General features: G+C 47.0%; 1 protein-coding gene across 1 annotated transcript; it reads left to right on the plus strand.

Annotated features, from left to right (window-relative positions):
* The first annotated feature begins 1,043 nt into the window (after window positions 1-1,043).
* CTNNBIP1 (catenin beta interacting protein 1) lies at window positions 1,044-21,129 on the plus strand. Its single transcript, XM_054291839.1, has 5 exons — window positions 1,044-1,094; window positions 11,083-11,172; window positions 13,631-13,752; window positions 14,174-14,264; window positions 19,829-21,129. Exons 3-5 carry the CDS (start codon window positions 13,657-13,659, stop codon window positions 19,885-19,887), a joined length of 246 nt encoding a protein of 81 aa, XP_054147814.1. The 5' UTR covers window positions 1,044-1,094; window positions 11,083-11,172; window positions 13,631-13,656; the 3' UTR covers window positions 19,888-21,129.
* Window positions 21,130-22,098: the final 969 nt, after the last annotated feature.

Raw genomic sequence — 22,098 nt, forward strand, 5'->3', positions numbered from 1 at the left:
CAATGTAGGTGAAGCATTACTTTATTTTTGAGTGCTTCAATGACCAAATGACCACTTATTCTAGTTGGAGGCTGGCATTTTCTGTATTGGCTGAATTAGCTCAAGCTATACTGGATGTTGCAGTGTCTTTAACTTTCTTAGCGCAGCGTTACTGAGCCCCGCGCCCCGCTGGGATGGATCTGGGCGGCCCGAGCGCGGCAGCCCCGGACCGGGAGGGACAGCAGGAGCGCCGGGACCTCGGCACCGCGTTCCTCCAGGGGATGCTGCTCAGGTGAGTGCGTGCCGGGCTGTCCCGGCGGAGCAGTCCCGCGGCGGGGCCCGGCCTGCCCGGCGCTGCCCCTTGCCCGGCCTGCCCGCCCCTTCCCCGGCCCTGCCCCGGCGCTGCCCCTTGCCCGGCCTGCCCGCCCCTTCCCCGGCCCTGCCCCGGCGCTGCCCCTTGCCCGGCCTGCCCGCCCCTTCCCCGGCCCTGCCCCGGCGCTGCCCCTTGCCCGGCCTGCCCGGCGCTGCCCCTTGCCCGGCCTGCCCGCCCCTTCCCCGGCCCTGCCCCGGCGCTGCCCCTTGCCCGGCCTGCCCGCCCCTTCCCCGGCCCTGCCCCGGCGCTGCCCCTTGCCCGGCCTGCCCGCCCCTTCCCCGGCCCTGCCCCGGCGCTGCCCCTTGCCCGGCCTGCCCGGCGCTGCCCCTTGCCCGGCCTGCCCGCCCCTTCCCCGGCCCTGCCCCGGCCCTGCCCCTTGCCCGGCCTGCCCGGCGCTGCCCCTTGCCCGGCCTGCCCGCCCCTTCCCCAGCCCTGCCCCGGCGCTGCCCCTTGCCCGGCCTGCCCGCCCCTTCCCCGGCCCTGCCCCGCGTCCCCGCCCCTTCCTCCCGGCCGGCTCTCGGGTGCTGCCTGCGGCGCCGCCGCTGCCCTGGGCGCCGGGACGCGGCGGGTCCCTCCCCCGGAGCCGCCCAGGCACCTCCCTCGGGCCGCCGCGGTGAGTCACGACGGAGGAGGAGGAGGCGGCTCCGCTCGGCTCCGCTCCGCTGCTCTCGCCCGCCCGTGCCGAGCGCGCCCCGCCGCCGCCCGAGCCGCCGGAGCGCCGGGGCCGCGGGCCCCGCACCAGGTGAGCGCGGTGCCCTTTGTGCGCGGCCGCGAACAAAGGCGCTGGCCCGGGCCGGCTCCCTCCGCTCCGCTGCGGGCCGGCTCCGCTCCGCCGGCCGGGCCTCCCCGCTCCGCCGGCAGGCCCTGGCCCCGCGGCACAGGTACGGGAGGTGCCGTTCTCGTTTCTGCCATCACCCCTTGCGTCACCAGGCGCCCGTTCCGGGGTCCCACCCGGGCACGGCTGCGCTGCGGTGGCAGCCGGAGCGGTGCCCGGAGTGTACCGGGGGGACGGACGGCAGGTGCCACCCAGCGCCGGGCAGCCCCCGCGCATCCCGGCCCTCGCTGCACGAACGCCTCTCGGACAGTGGTTACTGAAGGGCTTCCCTCGGGGTAATCCTGCCTCGGCTAAAAACTGGATTTCCAGAGCCTCTGAGGCAGCGCTCGGTAACTTTCAGTGTACATGGGCGGTGTTTGTTGGCACATGTTAGCTTTTACCTGTTGGGAAGATACGTGAGAGAGGGACAGCATCACCCTCCGGATCAGAATGTGTCAGAGACAGATGGGACGTGATCCTCGTTTCTGCTCAACATCCAGATGTGCTTCATCAGGGCATGTTTGCCTCACAGGCTCGGGTTTGCTTTCTCTTGAAGAAGAGAATATTTTGCTCTGTTGTATATCATCTTTTATTTGTCCATTCCTCATCCTGGCATGTTGAACGGGATGAGCTTTGATGCTCTGTGAGATGAGCATGAGACATTCTGCAGATGTGAGGATTTAAAAAAAGAATCAAAACACCATTGGAGGCAAGTTAGGTGTGCTGGTTCACAGTCCTGGTCTAAGCTGGCTCCAGTATGGTGAGAGGCGTGATTAGAGAGTATTTAAGAACGTATTTTTAAATACATTTACAAAATCCTACTATATTTTTTTTTTTTGGCTGCTGAACGCACAGCCTTTCAATTTCTTTTGGCCTTGCTTATTTTTGGAGCTCATGTGTGATGTGAAATAGCCTGCTGAAGGAGAACCTCTATGTAAATGGTGAAAAAATGAGGCTAAACATGTACTTCAGTGGGGTTTATTCTGAAAGTACGGGTATTCAAGGTGAGAGAACATACAGAAAATACAGGCTGGTTTTCTTACCAAGCTACAAGCCACTTTTGCCTTGACAGATTAATTTGGAAAATGGTGACAGGTGTAATTCAGATGCATTTCTGTTGCTTCACTTTGTCCTCAGCTGAAAAAGCATCATCAGTTATTGTATCTTTGGCATCGTGGGAGAAACTGGCAGCTCCCTCAGTGTAATTTAGAGTTGTTGGGGATCTGTGTGCTGTCTTAGTTGATGTGGTACACAGAAATAATAAATCTCTGAAGAAGGACTGAACAAATTTAGGAGCAAAGGCCGTTTATGAAAAGCTCAATTGGTAGTGGGTTGGATCCAAATCTGTTTTAAAGCAATTTTCTCTTTTAGTTCATTGTAAGCCTTGCAACAAGTTATGGAAAAGTTACACAGGGCAGAAGAGTGCTTTCAGGATTCCTCTTGAGGTGCAGTGAAATCTTGAGCAGGGAAAGCATCCCTGGGCTGGCAGGGGTCCCTGTGCCCGTCCCTGTGCCAGTCCCTGTGCCATCAGCAGGGCTGTGGCTCACGGTGAGCAGGAGCCCCTGGCCCTGTCTGAACAAATCAGTTATTGCTCTGTCACTGACAGAACATCCTGTGCAGTGTTTGGGAAAGCCAGTTCTGAATCCCACATTTATGGGAAATCTGTCGCTGTTTCCCTTTCTGCTCCGCTCCATCCTTGTCCCCATCCAGGGTTTGAGAGTGCTTCACTTTGCAAGAGGAGGGAGACGTTTCCAAAACAATTTGTGTTGTTTTCTAAACAAAACCAGAAGCGAACGGAAACAAAACCTGGATTTTGTAACTGCTAACAATGACTGTGATACATATCTGCTGCCAAAAATTAAAAATCATCCTGCAGTTGCATATGGGCAAACAGAGATAACACCTAAAAGTGCCTGATGTGGTTAAGCTGTTCAAGGTTGGTGCTTTGCCTAGGAAACTGCTTGTCAGAATTAGATCTATTTATATGTGTTTAATAGAAGATTTTCCTCTCCAAAATATTTGTCATCTGTAACCAACACAAACATTTATGTTTTTTACCAAGTATTTCAGTTGGTTGTTGACTACAAAGCACCCTCCTGAGCATCTGACCTAGTTTGAAGCATCAAACATCCACCCAAGTGCTGTGCACAGAAAGGCAATAGGCTTTGGGGGGCTGCTGTTGGAGATGCTGGGAGAAACTTCCAGGAGAATTTTTTCCAAAATAAAAGGATTTGGTATCAGAAATATTCCTATACATGCACAGGCAAAACTGTGCAGGCTGTGATCAGATTGGGTTTCCTGCTGAAATGCAGCAAGGACAGAGGCAGCAGCTACAGCTGCACCACACCATGGGGTGTGTAGTGCAGAAGTGATTGGGAAAATTGCAGTCCTGCCAAATGTGCCAAATGTTTATGTTCTGGGCTAAAGCTATTGTGTGACTGGTCCCAGTTTTGATGGTGATGTGCACCAAAGATATAAATTATTGGAATGAAAGCATTGTCACCTATTCCACATCCAGTGTTGGTAATTCAATGGTCTTACTTCTACGTATGAGGGAGAAATTATAAGTAAATGGGTTTGAAATGTGCTGAAAACTTTTTACCAAGTAACTTCATTTAGGAAAAACCCCCAAACCACTTTGTTCAGTGTTATATCTCTGAGAATGGAGAACTCTTAGAGTTCTTTTTCCCTTTGAAGAGCTGTGCCCTGTCCATGAGCTTCCATTGCCACGAGAGTGCAGATGGAGCACAGGGAGCAGAACTAGAGGTGAGGAGACATCAAAGATCAGCAAATTAACCAAAACCCATTAGTTATTACTAGAATGAGGAGAACACTCTCCTGACTCTCAGATTTATTTTCAGCCTTAGTGTTGAGGAAGCATTATATAACAAATGCTCAAAAAAGTGAGGAAAGCTCATTCTTGTTTCTGCTCACTGCTGGTGATCTGACAGAACCCTGCAGAGCTTCTGTAGGGTTTAAATGTCAGTCTGAATTCAGAAAGTGGAGTCATACTTCTTGCTTTTCAGTAAATACACCCAAGGTTTTACAAGTATCAAATCTGCCAAGCCTATTTCTGTTTTCAAAAATAATATAGATATAATTAGTCATGATATTTAAAAACAAACAAGGCAGCCTAAAAATCTCAAAAAATCCCTCTAATAATTTCAGCTTCTTGCATTATTGGAATTCCTGTGACTGACTAAATGAGCTACTGATTGGGGAACAGAGGTGGAGTCAGTAAATTTGTACAACCATTCCACTTGTCTCAGGACATTCTGTTTTATTCTATGCAAATACACAGAACAGGAATTTATTTGATTTTCACCAAGTCCATTTTCTCTGTGTTATAAGGGTAGCTAAAAAATATGGAAACAACTTAGGTAATCAACTCTGTTTATGACCATGACCAAGCTCAGAAACCTTCTGACTCAGTTTATCCTTCCATAAAATTAGTTGACTACTTCACATGAAGGTGGAGATGTTTAATTAAAGTGTAATTGTTTTGCCTCTGAACTCATCCAGGTCCTGATTCAATGCACAGTGAAGTCAGTGAGGAGCTTTTAATTAATTTCCTTGAGCTTTAAATAAGTACACCTGGACGTGCATCCTTAAAGGAAATGTGACCTAAATTTTTACAGCAGAATTGCTGTAAAGGAGGAATATAAATCCTGAAACAACTTCAGGTAAACTACTGAAGGAAGGCTTTTTGTAAAACTGAAGAGGGAATAGTGCAGCTGCAGGGATCTCTGGTGCCTGTTGCCATTTTAATGTAATTTTAATGGAGTTTCCTAACTTTGAGTGTGTTGGATCTTATGTGGGAAACTGGAAATTTCTTTGTGCCTTGGCAGCTTGCTCAGTTGGTCGGGGGAGGCAATATCAGACTTCAAGATAAACACAGTTAACTGAATGTTTATGCAAAACCAATCAGCAATAACACTTACAATATAATTAACTTTAAGAGTTGATGCCAAATTGAGAAAAATAGGAGCATTCATGTCTTCTTAGCTGCCTTTTTTCAGGAATGTCTGCAGATGCCAAATAATACTCGTAGGTTTATGTGGAATTCGTGGAAGGTTTTGCTTAACTTCAGAGGTCAGAAACATCAGGTTTTGCTAAACAGAACTTTTATTGCTGAAGTCTTGGTCAGCAGCTACAATGAACTTGGTAAAATAAGCCTTTCACAGTTCACATCGAGCTGCAACCATTCTGTTTCACTGTCCAGATTCTTAGCTCAGTAACTTTTATAATCTATGTTTTAATCTTAAAATGAAGCACTGTGTGTGAAACAGCACATGTGAGGCACTGCAGTTTGGCCCTTTGTTTTCTGTGGGTTCATTTCATTGCTCTTGGTAGCTGCAGTTTCAGATGTAATTGCTATCAGCTCCTGCCTTTTGTTGGGCAGCTAACCATAACAGAGGTGTACCTAACTGTGCTTATGATTTGGCAGAAATCTGCCTGCTCTTCCAGTCATTCTCTTGGCCCATTCTGCCTTAAATTGGTGGTGGCTGGGTGCAGTCCTGCTCCTGGGGTCTTGCAGTGCTTTTAACTTGTGTAAGGATCAGCCGCTCTCGAGCTTTGTTGTGAATGGTGTCTGGGCTAACTCCTGTTGTTACTATCATTATGCACTGCAGTTTGATTAATCCAAATTAGTGTTTTCACATGTGGTTGCCTTTGGCACGTGTGTTGTGTCCTTCCCCTGTGCTCAGGAGTTGCTCAGTGCCAGAACCGATGGGGGCTCGCTGGAGCCCCGGGCCCTGCAGTCCCTGGGTCTGTTCAGTGCTGAGGGGACTCTGCAGCTCTCACACCACTCACCTCCTGCAGCTTTGTGCCACAGCCCGTGGAGTTAAGGTGACATTCAGAATGGTGGCTAGGCAGGAAGGAAATTGCATCCATTTTCCTGAGAAATACGAAGTCCCCTGAAGGCAAGATTTCCTTCCTTGCAGTCCCACTTGGCCAAAACATAGGGAAAGGAAGATGTCCGTGGTAAAATTGGTGCGCAATCAGGAATTTGTTTTCAATAGTGAATGTTAAAAGTCCTCTCTTAAAACTGACAAGGACTTTTTTCCTTCCTCCCTCCTCTGTCCATCAGATATCTTGGCAGCACAGCCTTGTTTGGTGACCTAAGGAAGGAGCAAAAATCCTCCTCTTGTGCTTTTTGTTTCTAGTAAGTCCTTCAGAGAAGAGAGAAGCTGGCATACTTGGCAGACTCTACTGAGACCAGCCTATGGAACACTATCCAGGAAAAGCCTTGTGCATTATTATTATTATTGTTTGATGAAGGTCTTAGGAGCAAAAGTCCCGTATTCTCCAGGAGCTCTGCTGCTGCTCAGGGGGCACTGAGGAGGCAGAGTTTGTGTTCTGCTTGGTACCGCAGACATGACCAAGGCATGTGGTCATGTTAGACAAAGAGCCATTAATTCTTAGTTCAGCTCACAGCAAGAGCTATTAATAATAGATCTCTTTAAATGGTTTTGAAAATTAAACCTTGATTCAGAACTGAAACCTCTTCTTTGCTCTTTTTTGTTATTCAGAGCATCCATGGGGAAAGCAGCACAGAAGTTTAGGGGTTTTTTTCCTAAAGAGGCAAGATAACTAGGAGACATAAGGGGCTGTGCTTGCCACATTTTACAGCAGATTTTATTGATGTAGGAGGCCAGAACACTGTTTAATTTTGCTGTCCAATGGTTACACAATTTTGGTAGTAAAGAACTATTAATCTGAGAGTCTCTGGTCCTAACAATGTACTTTGATACACTATTGCAAAATACTAAAATGCTAACTAGTCACCAACTTAATAACAGCTCACATTTTAATTGCTTTTAAAAAATCTTGTTGGCCATAATCTTTTTACAATAACAGATTTATAGGCATTTGCAGTGTGGAATGGCTGTGACCTGGCAATAATGATGTTCAGATGTCAGTAAAAATTACAGGGCAGCACATTGAGGGCTCTCACTAATACCTGGCTGTCTGTAGATCCTGTATAGATGAGTACCAGAGAAATGCCTATAAATACATATATAAAAAATATGTAAATATATGTACACACACAGGGGAGAGAGCCTTTCTGTGCCACCACGTGTGCTCTCTGCCATTTCAGGTTAAATGCACCCAGCACTGTCTGTGTGGGGTGGGAGAAGTTGGTCACTCCAGAAATGGCACTGAAATCTTCTCCAGAAATTTTCTGTTTCTGAAATAAAAGATTTACAGATAAATCCATACAAAGCTTGGCTCTGATGTTCTATTTTAATGATGGATGCTGAACACTTTTTAGCTGTAATTCTTCAGTGGGGTACCTGGTAATTAAATCATTGGCTATCTATCATTAGTGCCTAATTTCCTGCCTAGAAGATTTGTAGCTTTGTTTTAAATAGGAGAAGAGCCCATGGTTGGGACAGGAGCAGCACTGTCCTTGCAGCTGTTGGGGACCATTGTGAGTAAAGTATTGGAATTGTCTCTTGGACTGGGGTGCAACTTGTGTATAAACTGCTCTTTATAAAGTGCTGTCACTTTTTAAAGAATTTTTGACACATTCATCTTTGAAGTGTGAATACCTCTGTGAAATGAAAGGCTTTCTTTCAGGTTTTGTTGCTGTTACTACGTTTAATTTCAGAGGCTTCAAGTTGACTGACGTGAACTACCTAAAACCCTGTGCTGCCTCTTTTAACTGTGTGAGATGTGAGAGTGTCTTGTCCTTGAGACAAGGGGGGGAAATTGTCTGGTTTGTGTGTGCCTGAAGGTCAGGAGGCAAATTTCATTTCATTAAAGTGGTGATCATGATGGTAGGATTTTTTAAATTTATTTTCTAAGTCAGCTTGAGCATTGATGTAAGAACTGTTTTGGTGTATTGGGAAGCTCTGTGGAATGCACTTCACTGGTACTTTTGAAGCTCTGAAAGGTGTTCCAGCACTGGGGAGAAAACCCCCTGCTTGTGTTCATAAATGTTTCATGAATAAGTGGCCGTGTTTGGGGCTGTTTCCTGTCCTCCTTCAAGAAGGAGTACTGTAGTGTCTCGTTAAAAATTTAAATCTAACATTTAAGAGATGTGAACCTACCACGTCTGGGAGTTCCAGCAGTAAATTGACCTAAATCTGACACTGGGTTCAGATTCTGAAGTCAGCTAAAAGGTAGCACTGAGCATAGAAAGGAAGACAAAAAAACCCCGTATTAAATATTTCAGTTCATACTGTTCACCTATAAATAGGTAGCTGTTATGAATTCTTCATTGTATCCCTCTGGAGATGGGAATTAATCCAGTCTCCAGCTGCCTGTGACTGAAGGTCACGAGTCAGAGTGAATTAGAGGAAAATTTGTAGCAGGGTTTTTGCAGGCTCTGGTTCCTGACTTCAGGTTTCAGGCTCCAGCTTGGAAGGTTCTTTGGGCTCTTAACTATTCTCTGAAAAATGTCATTTGAAAATTAACAAGGCTTAAATTAGGGGCAGGATCCCCTTGCACTTCCAAGCTTCCCAGTAGGACCGTGCTGAAGCACTGAAGTGCTTGGTGGTGGCACTGTGGAGGGAATGGCTTAACCTTGATAATGATATCAGAGAGTCAAAGGGACCCTTCCTGCTGCTCTGAACTCCGCTTGTGTGGAGCAAAGGGAACCTGCAGGGCTCGGGTTTATTCACCATAACTCCTTAGCTGAGCTTTATAATCCTTTCCCATTAATTGAGGGTTTTCACTGCCTTCAACAGAACCAGTCAGATTCAACAAAAAAATAAATTGTAGCTGAACTAACTCCTGTTGGGTTTCTTTTGGCTATAACTGGAAATGCTGCAAGATATTAAAGAGGTACTCAGCTGTGACTTAGGCTTTAAAGAACTTGCAGATGGCTGCTCTAAGTACCCTAAATTATTAAGACTGAATATGTAAAATACTACATTTTCCAACAGCTTACTGCCTTTTTGTTTTTGTCCCCCTTAATTTAGGCCGTGCAGATTCCTCAGTTGCACTTTGTGTTTTCCCATTCCAGTAAAATGTGGCCATTAGGAATTTCAGCATTACAGAGGACTACAGCTCATGTTGCTTTCTCGTGTCATTAAATAAGCACGGCTTTAAAACTGAATGGGATGCTTAAATAACTTCCTTTATGCAAAATTTATAAAGATGCATTTTTTTTTTTAGCATGTCTCTTTTTCTGTTGAGATGTGAAATTTTTGTTTGTTTATTTAAAAAGGTGACAGGAGGGGAGTCAGAAGAATTTGGGAGTTCTTAATTATGAACTTACCTGTGACATTGTCCAGCAGAAAGTCCCTTCCAGGTTTGGATTTCGTACCAGTGTAGGTGGAAGTGAAGGAAATGCAGTTACAAATCTGTAATTTTCAGTTGCTGTGTGTTGTTGGAATCTTCTTCTGAGGGCGTTCAGTCAAAACAGCTCTTACTGGTGAGGCTTGAGTTTCCTGAGGAGCTGTTTCCATCTGTTGGTAAAACAGACAAGTTAAACTGAGTACAGATTTCTCCTGTCTGCATTTTTTTGAAGTGAAACCCCAATAGCTGATGTTCTAAACCTAGTTAGGAAAGAAGAATAAAAGGGAAGACTAACTGCAGTTACAGTATTTTTCCATTATGTACTGTTGTGTCTGGGGTCAGTGGTTGAAGAGAAAGCCACTGTGGTCTTTTAATTCACTATGGGAAGAAATATATTTTGTTTTCATTAGAGAGTTTTCAGAACAAGGAGCAATGAGGAGAGGTGAGGAAATTGGAAGTGGGAAAATTGGAAGCACTTAGCTGTTACATTCCTTGGGTGACATCCTTGCGAAGCAGCCCAGGTGTTTTTAGGTGCAAAGTCCCTGCTCCACCTGCCCGTTCCAAACCCAGGTCTGCTTTCCTCTGCTCTCTGACTTCCTGCCCTGCCAGACCTGCAGCTCCAATCCACAGGGTGCTGAGTGTGAAGGTGCTGCCCAGCCTGTGCCCAGCCCAGGAGGGGCTCTGGAGGGACACAGATGGGCATGGCAGGCGTTCCTGGCTCTGCCCATCCACATGGAATGCCTGGGATCCTCACCCAGCCCTCTGCAGGCAGTGGGGAGGGAAGTGCTGGCCTGCAGGACACATTTCTGTCCTGCTGGGCAAGGGGAGGGGTGTTCTCAGACTCACATTATTCCTTGGCAAAGCTGGGCTGGCAGGGTTGGCTCTAATATATAGATCTTTGTTGTTTATTATTCCGTCATGTGAATCATCTTGAAAGTAATGAGAACTAAATTTCGTTGTCTGTGCCTGGCAAACAGGGGAGAATTAGGTGACCCAATTATGTCCATTTGCAGTGTGTTGGATGCAGCAGGACAGGCTTGAAGCATTTATTCTTTTAACAGAGTTTAGTGAAGAATTCAGTCATTCCTGACTGACACCGCAGCTCTCGAAATGCAGGGGTCACTCTTCTTTGTGAGAAAGGAATGGAAAAGTGGCACTGGGGAGTAGATCCACATTCTGCTGCCAGAGGTGAGCACAGGAGCCCAAACTTCCCTGTTGGCTCTGCACATCTGCCTCACCCTCACCTGGAGAGACCAGTTCCAGATCTGATAGAGAAAGTGCATTCTCAATGGCTTCACCAGCCTTTGGCCCCTCTTCCTGCAGTGCCAGGCACACAATTCCAGAGATTCAGCTGAGATCCCATTGCTTCTATCAGCTGGGTTTTGTGCTGAAAGCTGCCTAAAGAATGCAAAGCTTGAGTGCAATTCATTCTCAAGTGATTCGGAATGCCATTGGCATGGCCAGGGTGGAAATCTTGCAGCTGAAGAGTGGCTTGATTGTAAAAAACTTTACACATAAAAAGGTTCTTATGTTTAACAGCTCCAGACAATGGTGCAGTTTTTGAATTTTGAATCTAAAGCAGGCTGGGAGTGAAGGTGTATTGAATGAAGGATCTTTCTGGGCTTCAGCTGAGTATGTTCTGTAATTCTTTGCTCATTTGTTTTCACAGGGCAGTTCCCTTGTACATTTTTCCCAGCTCCAGTCACTGGTCAGGACAGCACACGTGGATTATCTGATCTCCTGTGGTTTTTAGAAGCAGGTATGTGTTTTGTTGGTTGGGGATGGGGCAGTGGCCACTCATCCATGAGCCAGAGAGATTTGTGGTGGCAGGGAAATGCTGCTTAAGGAGCATTTCATAATGTGTAGCATATTAATGCATCTTTCTGGAGAGAACTAAGCTGATAAGTGTTTTGAAAAGATTTTTCAGTCCTTCATTTGCAAATGTGGATCAAGCTGTCATCTGGGCATGGACCAGCTTTCTATGTGGGTTTGGAAATTTTCTCATGTAGCATATGCTGGGTAATGTTGTCATCCTAAACTGTGTCTTCTGAAAGCTTTATGTAACAAGAAAACAGAGATATGTTCCCATTTCTCATGCTGGGGTCTGAGTGCTGTTTTAAGACCTTTGTCTTTCCACTTCAATGTCATTGAGTAGGGAGAGCTGTGCTGGCAGGGGGGTTGTGTGGTGTGGGGAGAGCAAAGTGCTGGTGCTCTGAAAGCTTAGTTTTCCTCTCTGTGCATATTTTTGAGCCATATTGGGTGCTTTTTTGCCCCCCATGCTGCTTCCTAATTGTGTGAAGCATTCACTGAATGGGCAGTCTTTAGGATTTTATCCTTCCTGTTAAATAGGTGGCTTTGTGACAAACCCATCTTGGCTGAAGGTTACTTCAGAAGAGCCAGGCTTGGATAGGAATTCCCATCACTGCTTTTTAAAGCTGGAAAATTAACAAACAACTGGAAGATAGTTCTGGTGGAAATCAATGAACAGTGACCAAACCAGGTCTGGTAATGCCTGATGCGCAGGGCAGTGCTGAAGTGGGGTCCTCCTCGTTTGCATGGGGGCAACTGTGGCACATTCTTGGTGCTTGTGGATGGTGCCACCTACTGATATCCCATCCGTTCTGTTTCGTTTTTAAGCAATAGATGTCTTCCTGCATTTCAGTTTTTCTTGTGATTTTTCTTTCCTAGGTTGATTGGTTACTAGTACAGCAGCTTCCCTTTTCAAGTACAATGCTTTTTGAGAAGTATTTACAATGTTAGGAACCAGTCCCAAACTTTCAGACTGGCTGGATATCTTGATCAATGTTTATTGTTTTATCAGTCTCTGGATAACTTAATGTCTCTTGCCCACTATCTTATTTTGTTCGTTGCCTTACTATTGGCATCACTTGTTAGCACTCAGTAAGTTACACTGTGGAGTATAAACCCAGTAGCATAATCCAATTTACGTACTTGAGTTGACACTAGGCAAAATGATAAGTTTGTTTAATTCCCCCTTCAGAGAGCAGTTTGCTGGCTGTATAAAAAGCCCCAACAGTCACCACCTTGCACATGTACAGGCTGCAGGTTTCCATCCACAGCAAATCAGCTCCATGCAGCTCTTCCCACTGAAACACATTCAGGGAGGGCTGGTGATGGATCTTTCTCACTTGTTCCTGCTGTTATCTCCATGCTCAGTAGTGTGGGTGGCAAAGCCTGTCCCAGCAGCTGCTGCTCAAGTTTGCATTACTTCTGACTCACTCAGGAGGGCCTCTGTGTAATTTTAAACGGTTTCCACGCCCAGATTACTTTCCCTTAAAAGTAATAATGGAAATGAAGTGAGAGGAGAGGTTGGTAATGACTGCAGGAGAACATTACTGGGAAAACTGTTTGAACCTGCTGGGATCAGCCTTTCCTGTGCAAGCCTTGTGTCGTGTGTTCCCTTCATTATGGAGGTCAGGAAATCACATTCATAGGCTGGAGCGGGACCAGACCCAGTTCTGGGAGTGAAAAGTTGGGGTTTTTTTGTCATAGTAAACACCCTGTTGTGGAACTTAAATAATTACCAGATACTCATATAATAATCATGCTTTGTGCTATAGAATTTGGATAGCACAGTCTGTTTATTCCAGAACATAATTATTTTTATTAAAATAAGAAGCAAAAACTCAGCTTTTAAATTATTCTCTTTCCCTGCTCCTCTTAGTTCTGCTTTCTATCCAAAACCATTTCCAAATAAATGTTAGTAATTTTTACAGTAACACAATGGCCTTTTTCTATGATATATAAAGGAAAAAAGAAAAAGAGGAGGAAGACTTAAGAGTTTAGATTTCACACAGCTTTTGTTTAGCCATTGTGGGCTTGATGGCTGTGCATTCTGCATCCTGTTTTCATTCTGCTTGTGCTTATTTATGGAAAAAACCCCAAACCACGGACTGCTCTGTCAGGGTGGTTCTTTCATCTAGTTCTTGCAATTCCTTTTCTGCTCAAGCAGTAACATAACCACAGGTAATGAGCTGTGGGGATGTGAGCATGAGCCTCTGTGAATGTTTCAGTTGGAAGTGTAAGGCCCAGTTTAGCTGCTGACATTTTTAAGGGTTTCTCTGGGGAAGGATGTGATTCCTTGCTCTCACAGGATATTCCACTGGTGGAAAACAGGTATTTTGGAAATTAAACTTTTCCTCTATTTCCTATTATACCCCATTACCTATTCTAGTTTTCTGATTTTGTATCTGCAGGAAATCCAGGAGCTGGCAGGAGGGGAATGAACCGTGAGGGCGTCCCCGGGAAGAGTCCGGAGGAGATGTACATTCAGCAGAAAGTGAGAGTGCTGCTCATGCTCAGGAAGATGGGATCAAACGTAAGATTCTCCTCACAGGGTTTTCAGACCACTTTGGACTAACTGGGGTAGTGCTTGTTGAGATGGGCAGGTGATGGTCTGCTTTAATGCTGAATTGTTTGAGCTATCCTGGATTTAACCGTTATCACTTAAACACAATTGATTTTTGCTTAAATATTATAAGGCTTGTGATGCCTGGAATTACCATATGTAGATAAATGATTTCAAGTTCTTCATTATTGGAGAAGGAGCCAAGCGAAGCAGCTGTTTTAAGGTGGCACTGAGCCTGCCCATGGGTTCATGATTTGGCTGCTGTGCACGGGTGAGGGGTGGTGCAGGTGGTGAGGAGCAGAGCAGAGGTGCTGTGGTCTCTGTCCCTGCTGGGGTGGGTTGTGCTGTGCTGGGGGCTCAGGTGTCACCTGTGTCCCCTCCGTGCCCGCAGCTGACGGCCAGCGAGGAGGAGTTCCTGCGCACGTACGCGGGGGTGGTGAACAGCCAGCTGAGCCAGCTGCCCCAGCACTCCATCGACCAGGGTGAGTGCCCCCAGTGCTGCCCTGTGCCCCCCCAGTGCTGCCCAGTGTCCCCCAGCTGCCCCAGCACTCCATCGACCAGGGTGAGTGCCCCCAGACCAGGGTGAGTGCCCCCAGTACTGCCCAGTGACTCTCCTGTGCCCCCCAGTGCTGCTCAGTGCCCCCCCAGTGCCCCCAGCTGAGCCAGCTGCCCCAGCACTCCATCGACCAGGGTGAGTGCCCCCAGACCAGGGTGAGTGCCCCCAGTACTGCCCAGTGACTCTCCTGTGCCCCCCCAGTGCTGCCCAGTGCCCCCAGTGCTGCCCAGTGCCCCCTCAGTGCCCCCAGTACTGCCCAGTGCCCCCCAGCTGCCCCAGCACTCCATTGACCAGGGTGAGTGCCCCCAGTACTGCCCAGTGCCCCCCAGCTGCCCCAGCACTCCATTGACCAGGGTGGGTGCCCCCAGTGCCCCCCCAGTGCTGCCCAGTGCCCCCAGTGCCCTCCCTGTGCCCCGGAGCTGCTTCCCCTGGGCAGCAGCCTCAGCAAACCCCCCCTGCAGCCTCCTGGACTTCCAGCATCGTTTGCCACCTGCTGAAGCCCACCCTGCAGGCTGGGATGTGCTGGCTGTGTTAATTCCTTACAGAAGTGTTGGTAAACAGTTGCTCTGGGTTCACTCATCTCTTGTGGACCTGAATGTTTGTCACTGGATTGCTCTCCCTCCCCTGCACAGCCCCCGTGCCAGGTCACGTTCCTAAGGTGCAGTTTGGAATGGAAGGAGCATTGTAAGACTCGTGCCAGAAAGATCTGAGCAGAAATTGAGTGTAGATCTGAGACATCCAGAAATCCATTACCAACACAACCTGCACAAACTTGCTGCTGTGCTCATGCCTTGCATAGCTGGGGGCTGGTGGAGGTGGATATGCTTGAGGAATTCTGAGCCAAAATGCACAACTTTTCTGCCAGTCTGAAGTGAGAATTTTCTTGTTTCTTGTCAAGAACTGAGGTAGACACATTAAGGTAAGAGAGACTTAGCTGCAGTTAGCATTTTTCAGCATTGTCCTTCAAAGTTACATTTTTCCCAGTGAAACCAATGCTGAATTACCTGCACTTTGGCAAAGAAAAGGTGATAAAATCAGAAGCCCAGCCAGGGGACACAGATACTTCCTACAGTGGTGCTGAAGCTGTAGTGTGCTCCACAGACAGAAGCAACAATAATTTATTGCTCAGGACTTTGATTTGCTTGGAAATCTCTCCAGTTTCTCGCAGTCAGTAATGATAATGCTCCTTGCTTGCTGCTGCCTGTGTCCTCTGCCATATCCTGGGTCAGAGAAAGAGGAAGGGCTGGGTATGGAATTCCTGGGAGCTGGAATACCATGGCATGGGTGTGGGATGTGCCACCCTAAGGGAGGAGATCCCATCTCCACTAGATGGCATTGCCTGGCGCTGGAACAGCCCTGCAAGTCCACACACTCCCAGTTCTGTTGCTCCAAGATTGCTTGAAGGAATTTTCTTCCCTGCTTTTCTGTTTTCATTGAATCTCCTCTGGAGGATTTCTTTTTTCCTTTGTGCAGCTTGTCTTACACAACAACAAAAAGAGGTGTTATTTAGGGAGTAACTTACACCAACTTAGCACTTCAGTGGATTTCAGAGCCTTTTGTTCCACAGCAGGACAGGTTGCTCTGAGCCTGACGTGTCCCTGGTGTATCTTTAGAGCCATTTTCCTCCAGCAGGCACAAAAGACACAAAGGTAACTTCACATCCCCATTTTGTCCCAAAAACCAGAATGACATCATCCTTGGCCTGAGCACTCTGAGAGCTTTGTCGTGGACCTGCAGCTTTCTGTGTGTCCCTTCAAGGGCTGCAGCCTGGCTCCGCTTCCAGGAGCTTGTTTTGGTTTGTGGGGTCTCCTTGGTAGGAGTGCAGAGGATGGATGGGGTAGAGTTCTGAGCTTGTCCCTGCTGTGGTTCCTGGGCAGGCTCTGTGGCTCTCTCTGAGCCCCTTTGGTTGCCCACAGGGACCCTGTGTGTCCATGGTGTCAGGATGTGGCAGAGCACTAAGGAAGGAGTTTTTGCTCTCCCTGCTGAATTGTGCCATAAACCCTCCATGAGCCACTGCTAATGCCAAAATCTCTGACATTTAAAGCTCCTCCTTGAGACTCTGTTTGTTGTCTAAGGATCCAGCAATGGAAGATAATTTGGATCAAGAAGCATCTTGGAATATCTCGGTAATTTTTAATCAAGCCTGAAGGCTAAGGCTCCCCTTCAGTTTATCCTTATTTTTATTGGAAGAGGAGATATGGTAATTGAGTCTAATATTAATGTCATTTTATTTTTCAATCATTCACCTATACTAAAGTACAAAATCCAGGGTGTTTTTCTTTACTCTGGGAGCTCTTTAGCTGACATCTGTGGAGTGTTTGTTGTTTGTTTTTACGGCTCCAAGAATAACTGAGGAACCCTGAGGCATCTCAGTTCAACCAGTGTGTGTGCTGGAGAGGGGATGTAATCCTGAGCTGTTTTGGGATGTAATCCTGAGCTGTTTTGGGATGTTCACACACTGATATTGCCTGCATTGCAGCAAGAGCTAACACAGCTCACACCTGATGAAATCCAGGCTTTCTCACATATTTTTGAGTACAAGCAAAATGCCTCTCGGGCAGTTCTGTGCACAGAAGCATCTCCTGCATCAGCCCCATGTTCCCTGCATTTCCAAGGCTGGGCTGGCTGCAGGCTCTGCTGTGGCAGCTCTGGCAATGGCAGCAGTGCAGGGAGGAAGCGCGGGATGGGAATTGTGCTGAGACCTTGGTGACTGCAGCTCTGCTGTTCCTATAGCAACAGGAGTGTGGTGCTGCTCCCGTGGGGAGGGCAGCGCTGAGATGCAGACTCTGCCTGCCTGGGTGAGGCTGTTCCCTGGTGTGGGGCACCAGAACCCCCCAGGCTGCTTGTGGGGCTCAGGGGACCCTCCCATGGCCTGGCAGGTGCTGCTGGAGAATGGAGACCGAGCTCTGCTCAGTGCCCTTTTATTCTGTTGAGCACAAGGCTTGTTTCAGTGTGCTGCTGCTCTCAGCAGTGCATGGGGTATTTTTAGAATGCCAGCCTAGGATGCTAACGCTGGGAATTCCAGGGAAGGGTTAATGTTTAGAAGATTGTTACTGGAAGGTGGTTGAAGAAATGTATGTATGCAAAGATCTTGTGTGAAGTGAAGAATTTCTTTTTTTTAATTTTGGCAGCCTTTAGAAATTCCCAACAGGCTAAACCTTCTGATCTCTAAATGCTTTTGGGGTTTAATTAATTCTGCGGGTGACTACAAGCAAATCAGGTGTATGTATCTATTTCTCATTCACAGAGCACTTGGGAACAGCAGCTGTTGGAGGTGTCAGCATCTCCTCTGGTGTTGAGGTGGTGAGGTTTCAGTGCAGCCTTACCCTGCTGGGTTCATGCTCTGTGCCCGGTCCTGGCTCTGGCATCAGCCCCCCTGGGGAAGCTTTCTGCCATGGGGGTGGGCAGGGAGCAGCTGGGCACACTGAGCTCGGGCTGCAGTGCCCTGCAGTAAAGGCATTTGACCTTCAGCTCATCCTGGCTTGCTAAGACTGAGGAACAAGAGGTGTAAAAGAACTCTAAATTCAGCAATTCAACCAGCTGCAACTGGAACATCATCTCAGTGGCATTTTTTTGGAAGTTAGTGGGGTAAGATTATCACTATTACTTTCTAAGATAGGACATAAGCCCACCTGTTAATTATTGTTAATTTGTAGGAAGAACGAGGGTGAGAAAGCGTGAGGCAGATTCAGTGAGAGAAGTATCTGAATGTCAAAAGGTTTGTGGTAGTTAATGCTTTGCTCATAAAAGATAAGGAATATTTCACTGGGGATGTTGTGAGTCTCTATTTCAGGTTAGAAATGTGTGCCCAGAAAAGGGACAGCTGTGTGTACAGATGCAGGTCAGGTAAAAGTGTGCCTTTGTCATTGTTCTGTACATTAATTGCTGGAAGTGCAGAGCTCAGAGAAGGATGTGCTCCAAGCAGACGTGGTTCACATCCCATTGTCTCAGTCACAGCCTCTTGGCCACGTGCAGCTTAACTTCATAACCTGTGCTCTGCTTTTTACATTACTTTACTTGATTAGCAGGAAAACATCCGTTGTGGGAGCCAAGTGGGGCTGCAGGAGCAGCTCAGGTTGGTGGGTCCCTGCTTTCCCTGAGACACAGAAGGGCCAGCTCTGTTCTCTGGCAGTGTTTGTGTCTGTGCACAGGCATGGAGAGCTGCTTCACGAGCAGCTTGGTTTCCTTTGGCTCTGGGTGGTTTGGGTTATAGGGCAGGGCTGGAACAAAACCTGCTTTTATGCTGAGAAACGTGGATGAGCTTTTTCTGGACAAATGTCACCCAGGTTCTCTTGCTGGGGGACACCTCCAGATGTGGCCAGGTGCCCTCAGTGGCCTCTGGGAGGTTCCTGCTGGGGCAGGCAGGAGCACAGGGCTCTGGGGTTATCTGGGATGCAGCCTCCTTTCCTGCCTGGGACGGCAAGGAAACCTGCAGGAATTCTGTTCCATTGAGACCCTGGGAAGGGGAGAGCCCAGGAGAACATCAGGTCTGTGAAGGAGTGGAGCTGATGCTGTGTGGGTGAGGCTCTGTGCTTGCCAGGTGTTTCCAGCTGCTCCTGCCCCTTCAATTGCTGCTGGAGCCCTCGTGCCAGAGGTGCTGCTGCAGCTGCCCTGGCCTCCTCCTGCTGCAGCCCCCCCAGCATCCAAGGCTTTTTCACCATCCTTGCAAGTGAAATCCTTGTTTTTCTTCAGGGGCTGGTAGTTCCTGCGTGTTTTAAAACCAACAAGGCAGCTTGTTAATTCTGAGCTGGATCCTGGTGCTATATATCATTTATGTTTTGATCAAGGAAGAAACACTTTGTGCAGGAGATGAAAAGGGAGATGACTGCAGGGCTTCTGAATGCTGGCAAGAGGGTGCATCAGAGCAGTTTTTGATGTAGTTTTATATAAGATAAGGGCCCTACATATGAAAAACAAACTACTACTGCTTGGTCCTTAATATTTCTTCCTTCAAGTACATATAACAAATAAATTGTGAACTGTATAAAAGTAAATGCAGTTGCATTTCAGGAGCATTGATTTAGCTTTTAAGGACATTAGCAAGAGGAATTTAAATTTACCATTTGACCACTTTTCCTGCTATATTGCAACTGAAGAGCAGATTAGATAACTGAGAAATGGAATTCATATAATGAGATCAGATGAGGCATTTTTATTAGTCCTCTTTACCTTGTGTGCAGGTGTATGGGCAGAAGTTGCTTGGGGCACAGAACTGAGATTTGCTTGTTGATGTGCTTCAGGTGAAATCTGGAGGAATTTTGCATGCTGGTGCTCCATCTGAGTTGAATTTGAGCTTTGTAAAGCCCTGGAAGAGGATTCTGTGGAGCTGAGCAGTTACCTGCTGGGACAGGCAGTGGTGGTGGTTTGGCATTCCCTGGTTTGTCATTTCCTTTCCTGTTGGTCGTGTGCATGTTTAGAATGACACTTGGGGTGCTGCTCTTTAAAGGAAGTAATTATGGCACAGATTTCCTGTATCCATTGTTGTTGCAGGTGCTGAGGATGTTGTGATGGCATTTTCCAGGTCAGAGACAGAAGACAGAAGACAGTAACTACAGGACACCTGAACAACACAGAACTGGAGAGGACAGTGAGATTCCTGAAGATAGAGGAGGATGGCTGAGCGTTAATAAGTTCCTCTGCCCACCCTAATTGTTCCTTGGTATTCCTTCTCCTTTGTAATGTTGTTTCCCTTTGCCCAACCCTCAGAATGCATCTCACAGCCATCTGTTCCTGTCAGATTTTGCAACTCGGCCGGGCTGTGTTCATTAAGGACAAACCCAAAGGTGTGCTTTTGGTTGGCTCAAAGGGACAGGCTGTGGTTGGATAAAGGAAGGCAATTTTTCAAACTTGACCAATGGAAACCTTTTATCTCACGTTTTATTTTGTATTTTAAACAAAGTCTCTTGACATCCTACTTCTAAAGAAGCTTTTCATGCTGTGGTGCTTATTTAGGTCAAACTTGTGAATTTGAAGAGGGTTTGATTTGGCTGCATAGAACTGGAAGCAACTTGTGATTGGGTGACAATGCAAAATCTTTCCCTTCAGTTGGCTTGCAGGTATTTGCTGACTCCAAAGTTTTCATTGCAGGAAGCTGATGTTTTGGTGCATTGGTTATTTCTTTATACTTATTGACTTGGGGGGAAAAGACAAATGTGCTTTGCAATATTTATTACCTCTACACACATATAAACGCTTGCTTTTGGGGGGTTGTTTTGGTTTTTTGATTGGCTTTGAAGTCATAGTTTGATTTCCTTTTGGCCGCAGTGTTTCTGATGCAATCAGTTTTTCCATACTCAGCTGCTCCATGGCCTGGAGCTCTTTTGGGAGCGTGTGTCAAAGCAGATTTGGCTCAGGAAGTCCACCTGGCCAGGCTGGAGGCCGAGATGCCCAGCCCTGGTGGGCACGGGGGCTGTGCCCCAGCCCTGGCACCCCTGCCTGCCCAGGGCTTCTCTCTGCTTCCCTGGAGGAGTTCTGCAGGAACTGCAAGAATGAGATCTGAGGCTGTGACATGAATTTGCCAAATTTGTACACATAGAGAATATGTGAACTTGTTTAAAGTACTGCAGAGTTCCACTTTACCCCTTTGACTGCTGCACAAGAGTAGCTCTCACGTTAGGAACAGTTAATTAACTTAAATCCAGCTTGCACTGGGCTTTAACAGACTGAAGTTTCTAGTCACTTGAAAAGTTGTACATGGTTTCCCTCCTTGCAGCTGTTTGGTGAGAGGGGAATTCTCTGGATGCCAGGATAGCAGCAGGCTCCTGGGGCACTGCTCAGGAGGCAGCAGTGCTGCTGCCCAGCGCTGAGCGTACAGGGACACTCTCAGCTTCTCTCTGCAGCTGCGGGGCCTTGAAACACACACAGACCTTGACAGGCTGGAAAAGCTGCAGTGGAATTCCTGAGGTGCACTGACTGTTCAGGAGTCTGCACACAGTCTCCAGCACTGCTGCCTAAAACCAAGCGCTTCATTCTCTCTCATGTGTGCAGGTGGTTCTTACAAAACTTCTGGATTTTGCTGTGGGTTGCACTGACTTCGAGATGTTTCAGAATCTATTAAACCTGAACTCAATTTACCTGTTTCTGGTTCTTTTCCTATGGTTGTTAATTATTTACAGTGACAATTCTAGAATCTAACTGTGACAACATGACCATTTTCATGGCCAGAAATTCTGCTGACAGGATGCTGTTGTGTCTCAAAATGGGGGAAAAGCTGGAGAGAAACCATGGACTGTCTGCAAAAGGAAGAACAGACTTGTGAGCACAAGGAAGAAATTATCTTGAGCAAATAAATACTGTGTAATGAGAGCAACTGTACATCTATTTATGAAAACGCTCCTTTTGATTCAGTTGCAGCTTTGTAAAATTCTATGTGAAAGTAAATCTTTTACCCCTTTTTGTTGGGGCCAGATAAGAAATTTCTTTATTAAAATAAACCAGGAATGAGCCCATAGGATTCTCTAGATTTTGACTGGGTTGCCTGAGAAGCATTTGATGTGAATTTGGTGCAGAGGGGGAGCTCTCCCAGTGTAACTGAGGGGCTCCTGTGACTCTGGCTGCTCTGGGCTGGCACTGACCCTCCCTGGCCATCCAGGGCACTCCTCAGCAGCTCAGGCTTTTCAATAAGCAAAGTGGTTTGATCTTTTGTGTGGTTTGATCTTCTCACTGAAAATGTAACTCTTGGGCAGGGGGGAAAATACAGTTTTTAATATCTACTCTTGTTTCATATTGATTTATTACACTGCTCAGCTGCCAAATGAAAA

Source organism: Melozone crissalis, unplaced genomic scaffold (assembly GCF_028551555.1).
Source record: "Melozone crissalis strain CALT ecotype California unplaced genomic scaffold, PUWL_Pcris_2 ptg000107l_1, whole genome shotgun sequence".
Lineage (NCBI taxonomy): Eukaryota > Metazoa > Chordata > Aves > Passeriformes > Passerellidae > Melozone > Melozone crissalis.